The sequence below is a fragment of the Bacillus rossius genome, chromosome 14 (assembly GCF_032445375.1).
Source record: "Bacillus rossius redtenbacheri isolate Brsri chromosome 14, Brsri_v3, whole genome shotgun sequence".
In the NCBI taxonomy this organism is placed as follows: domain Eukaryota; kingdom Metazoa; phylum Arthropoda; class Insecta; order Phasmatodea; family Bacillidae; genus Bacillus; species Bacillus rossius.
The window spans coordinates 6,277,271-6,291,378 of record NC_086341.1 but is presented as its reverse complement, the minus strand read 5'-3'; the positions used below and the strand labels follow the sequence as shown (position 1 = coordinate 6,291,378).

Genomic DNA, 14,108 nt, shown 5'->3' with positions numbered 1-14,108 from the left:
ACACCGATTCAAAAAACCCCCTCACGACAGTGCTTACTTTTCACATAATTACCTGACAAAGTAGAATTTTTAACATTTTTGTGCAGATAAGGAGAACCAATTGGAATAAATAATTGAAAATTTTTGGAAATAAAGGCAATGCTGGTGGCTACTGAGTGGTATCGTTTAAAAATTTTTCAGAAATATTAATTTAATTTTATTTAGCCTTTTAAGATCATAAAAATTCTGATGATTTTAAAAGGCCAAGTAAAATTAAATATTATTTTTTTTCTGAAAGTAACTAAACCATATCACATAACAGCCAGTAAAATTTACTTTAAAACCTAAAATGTCTCAGTTTTATATTCTGTTTCATTCTCATTATCCACACTGCACAAAAACTTTAAAACTGCAACTTTGGCAGCAATTTATGCAAAAAGAATGTGATGTATATATATTTTTTCATTTTGTAACAGTTAAGTCACTCAAAAATTCAGCAAGTTTAACCGAGTGGAATGTAAATATAAAATAATTACCTAAAACGGACACATACCCTTAAGAACTAGTAATGTGCTAAGATTGTTAGCTAGGTTTTAATTTTCTTTATTGCACAATCCCTTTCACAGGAAGACGAAGCATTAAATAAAATCCTCTCAATCTTTTTGAACATTTTTTTTGCAAGGTTATCTGTCATGCAAATATACCAACCCTGCACTTTTAATGACTTCAATCCTTTTTGGCGTAGAAAACACATTTATTTATCTTGTATCTATTAAACAATTTCAAATTTTTTTAACTTTATCTTTACATTTCTTCATATGTTGTGCTCTAGACTTATTTCTTATACAACATAAATAACTCAATATTGGTAAAAAAAAGCCACAATAATATAAAATAAATACAAACTTTATTTATAACAATTAGCTTTTTACTCGCTCTATAAATGTAAAACACATCATTTATTTATTTTACAGAAGCCTAACCTATATTTAATTTTAAAATTACATTGCTATTCTTAAAAAAAATGTGAAATATTTATATATGTTCTTGCATGGCAGTGGAAGAAAATAGATAAAAACAAAGACACACCATTGAAACGTTATCTTTATCTATGTTACAAATTGGCAGTGTTTTGAGATATAATGCACAATATAAACAATGTTAGTGGTTTTTGCACAGTGAAGACGTTTGTTATACACATATACAATTTATGAAAAATGAGTTAAGTTTGTAATGTTCTATAATCTTACAAAAAATTAATCACAATATGTATTCAGCAAAGAAATTGCACTTTGATTTTTAAATCCTACACACTTTTAGTCAGAATTTTCTTCAGGCCTTACTTTGGTCAAGTGGAGAACTACTTTATAAAATTGTAGTTAAAAAATAATGATAATAGTTTCATAATGACACTGTCTTGCAGCATGATCAATAACTAGAAACAACAGAACTGGAAAACTACCAGTATTATACTGGGCAAGATTCAAGAATGGAATGCTTGGAAAATTGATTGGAAAAAGTAGAAAGTAAAATCACGTAACACATAATTTGGCACACATTTTCCAAAACAAAAACTTGAGTACGACTCTCGTGAATGTTTCGGCACAGTTTCTTCAAAGCGTTGAACAAAAAAATAAAATAAAATGTAGACATTAACTATTGGCATTATTTCCCATGGCATTGTTGGAAAATTACTCGACTAGAGCTTTCCACAGACGCATCCACTCGGACAAACTTTACACAAGTTACAAGGGAATTTTTGTTAATCCTTACTGTCACAGTAAACTACCCATTTCCTACCATTGGTTTTTAAGTAGAAGTTACAACATGCCACAATTAACAAATTCAACATAAGTTCCTCTTTTCTATATTATAATTCTTTTATACACTTAAGTAAAATTTTATATATAGCACCATTACAATTTTACAATTGCAAAAAAAAAAAAAAAAATTGTGTGTATTGTGAAGAAATTCATGCTTCCAATGAATTAGTCAAAAGTATAAATTTCTTATTTCTCCTAGATCTAATGAATGCAGTATGCTACATTGCAACCTGCTTTTTTTTTTATGGTGTTAATACTTTTTTTGTAACTTATTGTTGTTATGTTTGCATTGTAATTGTACACCATTTAGATGTTCGAAATTGTAAAATACACAATTTATACGAATGGCACAATGGATGAAAGTAAGAAATAAGTATAAGCAAAAATTTTAATTAAAAAAAAAATCATAAGCAGATGAGGAACACGTGATAGTTTTTTTTGTCTTATGAACACAATGTGCAAAGGATCTTGATGAATATTTTTGCACTAACATGATTAATTACCTCAGCAGGGGAGGGGCCAATCTCCGTTAGCTCTTGTATGTTTCCGAACTTGAAATGCGGAAGTATTGCAACCAACTTTATACTTGCCACCAGGCCAACTTTGATTTAATTTTTATGCGCCATTTTTTTTTAAATTTTTTTTTTCGAATTAAAATAGGTTTTAAAGACACAAAATGTATTTTTTTTTAAAATTCTGTGAAAGTTGTCTTTGAATTGTGTCTGCAAACAATTAGATTTTTTTTTTTACCTAGAAAACCTAGCTGCTTAATTTTGACTTTTCCGATTCGCCGCTTTCCGTTCAAGCCTGCTTCCGCGCCGCTTCCCGAGCGGTCACGTCGCGAACAGACGGCGCTCGTCCTTCACCCCTCCCCTCCCGGGTCCCCGCGATCGGTGGTGGGGGGGTGGTGGTGGCGGGTGGGGGTTGGCGCGCTACGTGTTCTTGATGCACACCTGGCACCGGCTGACGCGCATGCGCTGGTTGCCGCTCTTGAGCGTCTCGCTCTGGGGCTGGCGGAACTGGCTGTCGCCCTCGATGGTGGCCAGCCAGAAGCTGAGCTTGTTGGCGAAGTAGTGGCAGGTGCCGCGCGCCCCGTTGCACTCGATGAAGGGCGTGGCGCGGAAGTCCTGGAGGCAGGAGCCGGGGCTGGCCAGGGCCTGGCCCCCTCCCTCCGCCCCCGCCGCAGTGTGCTGCGGGCACGAGAGCACACAGCATCAGCTCCATTGCCACTCAAACTACTATTTAATGTGCAACTTTTTAAACCCCACAATATAACGAAAATTCTAAAAATTCGTAAATGTTACAGTGGCCATAACTGTAATGGCCCGTCCTACAATATCAATGTCCTAAACTGTGTCCGAAGGACACTCGTCGCTGATTGGTCCACGTGACCCTCTGACGTCATGCGTCAAGTGGGCGAAGGTCCGGACCTACCTGGTCCGAAGACATTCGTCACTTTGAACCTTTTTTGTCCCAACCTGTGTACTTCGGACACAGAAAAAGAACAGAACGCTCACGAAATTTGAATTTCCGGTTCCCGTTCGAAAACGTTGTGTTAGTTTTCGTTTTGTTGAAGGAAATGGAAAGTGTTGTAAGTCAAGAAGAGCAAGACGAAATTTTAATTAGTGCTGTCCGATTGCGACCTGCGCTTTTCAACGTAAAATATGCAAACTTCAAACATTTCTGGCAGTGTGATATGAGTTCATTTTTTCAGCATTTACATTTGCCACTTTGCCTTACTGAATAAATATTGAACTCTCACAACTTTCATAAGTTCAATCTCAAACTACAAAGCATCAAAACAATAAACAAAAATATTTGGTTTGGCACATTTACTGTGCTCTGGTGACAACTATAGAAATAAATAGTTAAATACATTCGGACATCGGACATCGCAATTGTGGACAGGGCAGTTTTCGGTGAGACAATGTGACGTCACTCACATTCGGATAAGGACACGGACCACGCACAGGTTCGGACTATTGTAGACGTGCTCTAAATGTGATGCACAAATCACGTAACTTGTAAGGTTTCCTACGAATTCGAATAATAGACATGTATTTTTCATCCTACTATCAGGGTCAGGGTAAACTTTAGCATTAAAAATAATCTCGAAACTCAGTGGGGCTCTCCTTGGAGCCCAGGCTCAGGCACTTAGCCCGCGGGGTCTGGAACCGTCCCTTCCAGGATTAAAAAAAAAACAAGTGAAGACAAAATAAGAAAATCAAAACAAATGAACTAATTATAGATTATTTGATGAGGATTATCGTAATCCTCAGCAGGCTACAATAATGTATTTCCTCCCCATTACAGCCCAACAGCCCTCATTCACAGAAGCAACAGGAATTGCATTTCCAAGTGGTCCATATTTAGTGCCGGTTTGCACAGGTGTTACTGTAAGCGTGTCCTCTGAGTGTGTGTTTCATGTATTTAATTTAGTATACGTGTATTTATGATTTGTTATAAAGAAATTACCAAATAATTGACTTAAGAACAAATTACTAAACACAATTCAATAAAAACCAAAATTTCCAGTGTTAAGTTCCTTCAAGCAAAGTCATTACTTAAATTTCTACTTGTAAAGGTTGAAGTTCTAAAAGTTTGCTACTCCCCAAGATTTTATTCAAGTGTGGCAGTAATTTTCCTTTTAAAATTCAGTTATAAAGAAAAAATAGTACAAAAAATGATACAATGGTTGTACTTCACGAAATCCTGGCTACGGCTTTGCCAGGCCCCGGGGATTTATTTTGCCCCCTTTCGACGGCCCTGCTGGAAAAGTCATGACTACGCAGCCCTGTCCGTGCTCTCTATCTCCATATTCACCTCGCCGCATTGGCCGCTCAACAGGTCTCACCGGGGAGGAAAAACAGCAGCAGCTTGTAGGTACACTTACCATGACGAAACTGTAGCCCAACCAGAGTCCCGTCCAACTGCGAGGGCAGTCCGGAATGTTCAGTCCCTGGCTGTGGACCGCGATAACGTTGGCCGGCGCCTCGCAAACCACGCACCTGGGCGCAAACAACAGCATCGTCGCTCGTTACGCACCTCACGGACTTCACGCCTCCACTGCCGCTGTCTCGATCGCGGGCGGGGGAAGACTCCGAAATGTGGCCGTAGCTAGCAGGGCGGATACAGGATTGAATTCTGGGATGGGGCATCGTAAGTCTGGAGTGGCCCACCGTAGACTGCACAATGTTTTGCGTTCTGACTGCAAATTGTGACTAAACCTTAAATTCTTGAATGAAACAAATTGTAAGGCGTGTCATAAATCCAGTCGCTCATCAACAATAATCAATAGTAATATGGCCCTGAGCACAAACTTCAAATCTTAATTTTGGCTCCCATGCTCTATGATGAAGCGACCGGTTTACCGCATCGTCCCCCTCAAAATGCTTTCTAAGAATCAAATCGGAGTCACTGAGGTAGGACACATCCCTGCACTTATGTATATTGCTATAAATTTTTAAAAGTATTTCACGTTAGAATTCAGGTGCATATTAAATATTTAATTCATAATACATATCCAGTTTTAATATTATATAATAAGAATTTAATTTAATATATTTAATCATATAATTATATCATTATTTATTATATAATAAGAATTTAATATAATATAGATATTAATTTACTTATATCAATTAATATTAAATATTATAATAGATCATTATTAGTACAAAGAGGATAGACCATTTATATGTATTTATTATCTAATATATTAAGATCTTATTATAATATAAATAATAATATAAATATATGTTCTTATTAAATATGTTATTATTAATTATATATTAAATTTAATATAAAGATTTAACTGATCTATAATGATATATTAAAATAATTTTATGTATTATAATAAGATATTATTAATATATAAATACTATTCCTTTTTAATTGAAGTATTTAATATTATATACACAACTATATATTAATAGTACTATTAGTACAACGACGAAAGAGCACAAACGGCGGGCGAGGCTCACCTCGAAATGTACGGTCTTATGTTGTTCTCCTCGACGGGCATCATGGGTATGGGTGCGGACGTGGACAGCCAGTAGGACTTGTCGTTGCGGCTGGCGTAGTTGCACACGTTGTTGAAGTCGCAGAACAGGAAGGGCATGGTGCTGAACTTCCTCACGCAGGAGCCAGCGTAGCCTGCGGGAGCAGAAGCAATATTCTGTTGGCTCCGGAGAGCGTTCGCGTTACCGTTGGAGCGGTCTAGTTCGAAAATTGTTATTAAGGGATGGATGAACATGTTTGCTATAGGTCTGGAGAAGTCAGGGAATTTTGAAAGTAGTCAGAGAAAAACTAGGAAAACCTTTGAATGTTCAGAAAAAACATTAACTTAGGTTGTAAAATTTTTAATCTGGAGCACAGTGTTAGCTAGATAATTTATTTTTTGAATTATGAAGTTCTGTAACTCTGAAAACAAAATCCATGCTTTTAAGCTATTTGGTGTCGCTAAATTATTCATAATTTTGAGTGATATTTATGAATTGATGTAAAATTTTTTACTTGATACAGACACACACACACACACATATGCATGCACGCATACACACATACACACTCAGGCACACATACACACACAGGCACACATACATGCACACACACATACACATGTGTGCGCACACACCAAAATGTGTTGAATATTGGTGTAAAACTATTTGTAGAGTGCTGTCTACAGGCGAGTAATAAGTTTCCATGCAAATGGTGAAAGAGGTGACTAATTTCTTTATTGTTTCCAGGAAGGTGAACCAATTGAAAACAGTCTGGGAGTGATACCATTTGTACGAATAAAATTAACAATAATAACCATTTTCACCATTTTTTATGGAGACTAATGACTCCCACCGTATTTCAGCGAGCCAAAAGAAGGTCGGGAAAAGGAGTGGCGTAGTCATAATTTGTGTATGGGGGGTGTTAAGAAGCATGGCCCCCCGTATTAAAGCGGGGGGTCCTCCCCCGGTAAAATTTGGATTTGAAGGTGTAAAATAGTGCTATTTTAGCAGTTTTCGGTACTCAAATTCAAATATTGTAATGGTAAAATTTTTATTAATTTCAATATGAAATTTGTTTGAGTGATGAATAAGAAATTAATTAAAGATTTGGTGCTAAGGAGGGGGGGGGGGGGGGTTTGAACCCCTAATCCCCCCCCCCCTGGCTACGCCCCTGGGGAAGAGCTGGTCCGCCGCGAGAGCTCACCTAGGTCCTGGTGGTGCGCCTTCTCGTTGCCCTCGATGTACAGCAGGCTGTAGCCGTCCCACAGCCGGATGTGCCCCGGCTCGCACGCCGGCACCTCCGGGCTCTGGCTGTGCTTCACCAGCAGGATGCCGGTGGTGTAGTCGCCCTGCGTCTCGCACGGCTGGCCCGGCTCCCCGGGCAGGCCGATGTCTCCCCGCTGCCCCTGCGCTCCCCGACACCACCCGCCGCGTCTCACGTCTCGTCCACACGGGGGACAGGGACTCCTTGATACCACCCACCGCGTCACGTCTCGTCGACACAACCACGCAATTCAGGGGACAGGGACGGATCTAGGCTTTCTCCACCTGGGGCTCCTTGATACCACTCACCGCGTCACGTCTCATCGACACGGGGGACAGGGACGGATCTAGGCTTTCTTCACTTGGGACTCCTTGATACCACCCACCGCGTCACGTCTCGTCGACACGGGACAGGGACGGATCAAGGCTTTCTTCACCTGGGGCTCCTTGATACCACCCGCCGCGTCACGTCTCGTCGACGCAGGAAGGGGACGGATCTAGGCTTTCTTCACCTGGGACTCCTTGATACCACCCACCGCGTCACGTCTCGTCGACACGGGGGACAGGGACGGATCTAGGCTCTCTTCACCTGGGGCTCCTTGATACCACCCACCGCGTCACACGTCTCGTCGACACGGGGGACGGGGATGAATCTAGGCTTTCTTCACCCGGGGTTAGAAATTGTGAATAGCCTCACCCCTCCCAAAAAGAAGCACTAAATGTACTGGGCATACTTAATATTCCATTATATCAAATCCTGTGTACTTACCAGTGTTTTAAGTGTAGGGTTTATTTCTTGGGCCTCTAAAAAATAAAGTCGAATAAACTCACCAAAAACTGAGTAATGAATGGTTGATGTCTGACGAGGCAGAAAGGGACTTGAATATGTGAGAAAGGGCAGAGCCCTGTAGCCAAATCGTGCAGGAATATCCGCGTACGGAAGCTGTGCAAGGACGGAGCAGGCGTGGCAGCGATTGTGACCGCGGAGGTAGCATTTTCCACGTCACACGTGACAAGGTCGAGCACAGGGGCTTACGGCGACGGGAACTCCGTGCCTAAAAAGAGGGTTCTATACCACTTGGATGCTGACTCGGTGCTTGTTAATTTTAGTCGTGTCAGAGGAGGATTGCGATGGAACCTGTGACAGAGATTAGTTAGAAATCTAGGCCGTAAGCGTGTCAGCACTGAGTCAGTGTTATAGGAGGATGTAAGTTAATTGGCAAGGATTCTTTTTTGGTATTAAGTCCGCGTCTGACGACAACCAACGACCTTTTTCGCAGTGCGACAAAGCGTGTGCGGATTTACCTGCGCTCCCGCGATGCCGTCGAGTCCCATCTCTCCCTGGGGGCCCGGCGGGCCCAGCGGTCCGGGCAGTCCCTCGAGTCCGGGCAGGCCTGGCTCTCCCTTCGGTCCGGGCAGTCCCGACAGTCCGTCCAGTCCCGGCGGGCCGCGCTCTCCGTGGCGGCCCGGTATCCCTGGAACATCGCGCGTTCGCGAGCGGCATGAGCGGCGGGAACCAGGAGCAGTGGCGTAGCCAGGATTTGTGTATAGGGGGTGTTAAGGAGCATGGCCCCACCCCCCCCGTATTAAAGCAGGGGGGGTCCGGGGGTCCTCCCCCGAGAAAATTTGGATTTTAAGGTGTAAAATAGTGCTATTCTAGCAGTTTTCGGTAGTACTTAAATTTGAATATTGTAATGGTAAAAAATTTATTAATTTTAATATGAAATTTATTTGAGTGTTACGGAATATTTTGTGGTGTTAATATCCTTGTTGACAACAGCAATTATTTGCTTAATTTTGCTTAATTTTTTTTTTTCTTCGACAGAAAAAGTTCTTAGCAATGGCGTATGTCCATAAACTTACATCAAGTCATCTAAATCGGTGACGGTGACTGAAAATTCATAATATTTGGCGCAGTACTGCAATAAAGATCTCGCGACACGTTGCCCCGCATCGGAGAGGGGCGAGGGATGGCTCACCTGGCGGGCCCCGCTCGCCCTTCTGGCCGAGCAGGCCGACCCCGCGCTCGCCCTTGTCGCCCCGGTCCCCGGGGAAGCCCCGCTCCCCGGCGAGCCCCGGCTGTCCCGGGAACCCTCGGTCGCCCTTCTCGCCCGGCGCGCCAGGCGGGCCGGGCCGTCCGTCGAGGCCCCGGTCCCCCTTCGCGCCCGGCGTCCCGGGGAAGCCGTCCCGTCCTGTGGCACACAGCACGGCCTCCGTCACACACAAGCGTCAGACCATTCTCGAACACATCAACCAAACAGAAACAGTGAAATTTAATAGTTACACATGTATGTTGTACAACTGTGTTTATAGTTACGTGATCTTATATGCAACCACTTTGCTGTACTTAGAACACAATTTAACATTCCATATTTGCCAGTTATAAATTAATTAACTAATGAATGAAATGCAATTAATAAATAAATTATATAAGTAAACATGAGCCTGTCCAATGAGGTTTTAGATGTGCCTATGTTCGTTCAACATTACCAAGCTTGGAAGTTATCTATTGTTTTCAATGTTTCAACCAATAATATAGCAGTTATTACCTTGCTAACTACTATAATTGTTGTGACATATTACCGACGGTTTCGATTTCAGTTTTGGTAATTACTGCAAATTGAATAAAAATTAGGTTTAATGCACACATAAGTCCCAAAAGGATTGGTTCACAACGTGCTACAACTTAAAAGATTGTAAAAAGAAAAGTCACACATATCACGGGGGAAAAAAAAAAATTTGCACAGCATTTTATGGTTGCCCTAGTTGTAATACTTGACCCTACATGTGTACGGTGTTGAGGTTAGGGTGGTGGTCGAGAGGGTTCATCATACCTGGCGGTCCCGCTTCTCCCTTCTGTCCCGGGGCGCCGTACAGGCCGGGCGGCCCCAACTCCCCCTTCTCGCCCGGGATCCCGGGCGTGCCGTCCCGTCCCGGCAACCCGGGGGCCCCGTCCAGGCCCGGCTGTCCCGGCGGGCCCTCCAGTCCCCGGTCGCCCTTCTCCCCGGCCGGCCCCAGCGGCCCGGGCCAGCCCGTCTCGCCCTTCATGCCGGGCAGGCCGGGCAGCCCTTGCTCGCCTGCGCACACACACACACACACACACACACGCGCTCGTCACTGTGGGATCTTCAACCTGGCGTGGATGCAGTTTTAACGGGAACACCGTAGGAGAATTAGTATATGAGACAGTGTTACTTGAAACAAGCAGTAATTAATAATACTGATGAATGCAGGGCCGCAACAACAGGGGGGAGGGGCAAGGGTATTTTGCCCCCCCCCCCCCCCTCTCTGAAACCTTGAAGTGGGGGGCATAAGTGCTGTGTAATCAATTTTTAGATAGTAAAACTGGTTAAATAGCACCATTTTCCACCTTGAAATACAAATTTTTCCCGGGGGAGGACCCCCCCCCCCCCCCCCCCCTTTTTGGAAATTTAATTGTTGCGCCCCTGGCATGAGCGTTGGTTCTCTTCGAAAACTAATTAAAGAAATGTACCGGTTTATGGTGAGATGGCACAGCCCATGTTTAGAGAATGCTGCCTGGGTAAAAGATGGAGTTGAAGTTCACAGGGAAGAAGGCCCCCAAGGAAGACCAAGTGAGGATGTGGGGAAGGGCAGATAGTTAAAGGAGTGCAGGAGAGAGAGGAAAAGAATGAAACAGAGTGAAGGAGGAGTAATGGTGGAGCGACAGAGGAAGATTGAGGCATTTTACTTTGCAGACTCGGCCACAGGCTCGAAGCAGTTGATGATGATGATTACGATGATGTGTGAAATGTGAAATTTCATCTTCTAGAAAACAGGAAACTCTGTACTGAAATAGTAATTGGTAAAAAACAATAAACTCTGAACAAACTTTATATACATTTTAGGTATTTAAAAAAATTAAAAAAAAAAAAAAAATAGAACTGTTTTTCATGACGTCCAAGACTGAGTATTCAAATTGCGGTCGACACCAGGGGATAAAGAAACAATATGGCAGAAGTTAAACTAGGTGTATCGAAGATGGCTGCCAGAGTTAAGTTCAAAGGTCAAGGTCACCCAAGATGGTGTGTTTTATGTAATACACGATGGTGGGTTTTTGACCTACACCATGCACCGCATCCTGAATCGTGGCTGTGGGCGTATGAAACTGAAAATGTTTTCATTTGCGCAGAGCAACAAACACGCTCATTCACCATTGGTATCTGGAATGACTGTGAAGCATCAGCAACAAAGTTGTCCTTAAAATTGAAATCTTATTTAATTGTAATTTTTTTGGTTTTTAATACCTCAGTCTATAGTGTTTAAACTAAAAAAAAAAAGCCAATTATTTTGAGTTGTAATACTTCTGTACTGTGATCATGTTATTACATAAAAAAGAAATGGTTACCCAATATAGTAGGCTTACAACTCCTGAAATTCCTAATTCTAAATATGTGCTCAAGATACCATGTAAAACTGAGTTAAAAGTACCAATAATCAGAAACAGATTTTATATGAAGACTTATCAAATACTAGAAAGAAATTGCCAAATATAGGTTTTTTTGAGAATTATTTTCTAATAATGGAATACAATCAGGGGCTTATCCATAGGGGAGGATGTAATGATTCATCCCTATTCAAAAATTTGTGGAAGATGTACTTAAACTTACTTAATTCTTAGGTTATTTGTAAAATAGCACTTTTTAAACTTTAATAAAAAAAATTGGCCTAAAAAATATTAAGTGCTATTATAAATATTTTGCAGACAATGCTAAAAATGTCCCCTTGCGAAATGAAATTTTGGCTACAGCTCCCCTGAAACCCGTTATGGAGAACGTGTATCTTGCTCGCGGAGTCCTGGGCCCTGCAGTAACCCGTGCGGGGGAACCTACCCTTCTGTCCCACCAGGCCGGGGGCGCCGTGTCGTCCATTCTTGCCCGGGAGTCCCGGCAGCCCCTTCTCCCCCTTGACGGTGAGGCCGGGCGGCCCCACTATTCCCTCCATGCCCGTTTCTCCTGCGGACACAAACACAGGTGCATTAGTGATGTCAGCTCCGAGGAGAGAAGTTCCGAAATAATGCAACCAGTCGCCTCCGTACTCTCGTCACCGGGACCATCAAGAAGAAGGGGGCACAGTCCGGTTGAGTTCCGAGGTTTATTTTGATGCTTTGGGGTGATTCGGAGACAAAAGGTTGTCTTGGGTAAAAAAAAAAAAACTGACAAATGCCCAGTTTGGCCAGAAATGATGTTTTACAATCTCTTTGTTTAACTTCGAAAGCCAACTTTCGAATTAGGTTCAGATCCTCAGGAACTAACTAGGCACAGTTTAGGCAAACATTGCTCATTCAAATTTTTTTTTTTATTTAAGAAACTTTTCATGATCTCTACACCATGTGATACTCCGAAGGAAAACAGGTAAATGGATAGTTTGGCCGTATTTGGAAGCCTAGTACAAAAAAATATTTAAGTTGTCTGCATTGACAAACAAAACTGTTGTGACGCATAACGTATAATAAATAAAGTTTACACTATTCACTTTTAACTTTTATTGTTCAGTCTAAACGTTTTTGATGGTTTGCTATTAAATGCAGTGTTGTTGCAATGAAAATTGCGGGAAATGCTTCCACATTAAGCGAAAAAGTAATCAATTAATAATATAGATAAAATGACTGTGCACGTAAAAAAAAATTTCTTGGGAACTCATAAATCCCGGGTACATAACAATGAGGTGCTACTGTATTAGATATCTGTTGTTGAGAAAATATGTGAATTAGTGGGAAATTACCTTAAATAAAAAACAGTAAACTGAAAATTAAACAACGAACATGGGATGTGAAAAAGAGACTTAACTCGATTGGATTTACGATACTGAAACCTAATATTGAATTTCAGGAAAATATCAGGGAATTATGTTAATATAACTTCAGTGGTCAAATATTTGAGTTTTTTTTGTTGTGTATGTTGTTTTTTCTGGTTCCTGAGACTGTAAATGGTTTTGCTGCAGCATGTCTCACCCTTAACTTGCAGTGTGCATTTAAATGGGCGTTTATTCTCCATTTCCGATGCACGTATTCTGCCAATAGTGCTTGTCCTTGGTTCATTGTGCTCTGTTGCCAGATATATGCCATAGAGTACAAACATTTTATTAAAAACTTTATAAATTAATGATGATTTTTTTTTAAATGTATCTGAAACATTGTAAATTTTAAATGAGAATTTTGGAGATATATTTTTCTGTTTTATTTCATCAAGAGAATCATCTGCTACTATTCAATTTTTACTTCCAAGGAGATCTTAACTGAAAGGTGCCATTTTTGTTTCAACCATTACATAATGTCAACAAATTTTTTAAGTATCAATTCTGTTTGAGCATCACACTTATTTTAATGGAACTCATTATTAATAGTGACCATCTGCTAAAAATGTTTCTCCTGTGAAATAATAATTTTAGTTTTTTTAGCTTTTAATTTTTTTCTTTCAGAAATTATACTCTAATTATATTGTCAGTATACATTATTTTATGTTCTTAAATATATCAAATTATAATTAAAAAAGTATATAAAAACTTATTATAACTAACAATGGTATAGAGAGTAATATTTTTAATGTTAACAAGCCAGGTAGTGGGCACTGTACTGCAAACTTAAGAGCAGACGCACATGTTGCGTTCCTCTTCCTTCTGAAACAGATACAAATCTCGGTGGAAGGCACAGGCCGGGGGACGAGCCACGAACCTTTAGCCCCAGGTGCTCCCATGGGCCCGCTGAGGCCCCGGGGTCCGGGCAGGCCCTGCACTCCCTTCTCGCCGTCCCTGCCCGGGATGCCGTCGAAGCCGCGCTCTCCTTTGGCGCCCGGCCGGCCGGGCAGTCCCGATGGCCCGGGCTCGCCCTTCTCCCCCTTGACGGTCTCCATGGGCCCCGGCGGGCCGCGGTCGCCCTTGTCGCCGATTTGGCCGGGCAGCCCCACCGGGCCGAAGGGACCTGCAACCAGCCGTCACGCCCCGTGTTCTAGAGCGGCGCTCCCAGAGGGTCACGTGGCGAGGCAGGCGGCCGACATACCGCCACTACCGGGCCGCAACATGCATG

The 14,108-nt window shown here is 41.8% G+C and overlaps 1 protein-coding gene across 1 annotated transcript in view; it reads right to left on the bottom strand.

Annotated features, from left to right (window-relative positions):
- Positions 1-712: 712 nt before the first annotated feature.
- The window catches only part of LOC134539084 (collagen alpha-2(IV) chain), a 77,740-nt gene continuing 64,344 nt past the window's right edge, over positions 713-14,108 (bottom strand). Inside the window, exons 23-31 of the mRNA XM_063380814.1 lie at positions 13,758-14,003; positions 11,917-12,039; positions 9,901-10,143; positions 9,046-9,258; positions 8,372-8,541; positions 7,008-7,209; positions 5,786-5,957; positions 4,696-4,810; positions 713-2,992 (exon numbers count right to left, since the gene is read on the bottom strand). Of these exons, the coding sequence (XP_063236884.1) occupies positions 2,735-2,992; positions 4,696-4,810; positions 5,786-5,957; positions 7,008-7,209; positions 8,372-8,541; positions 9,046-9,258; positions 9,901-10,143; positions 11,917-12,039; positions 13,758-14,003 (1,742 nt within the window). The 3' untranslated portion in view covers positions 713-2,734. The remainder of the gene's footprint in view (positions 2,993-4,695; positions 4,811-5,785; positions 5,958-7,007; positions 7,210-8,371; positions 8,542-9,045; positions 9,259-9,900; positions 10,144-11,916; positions 12,040-13,757; positions 14,004-14,108) is intronic.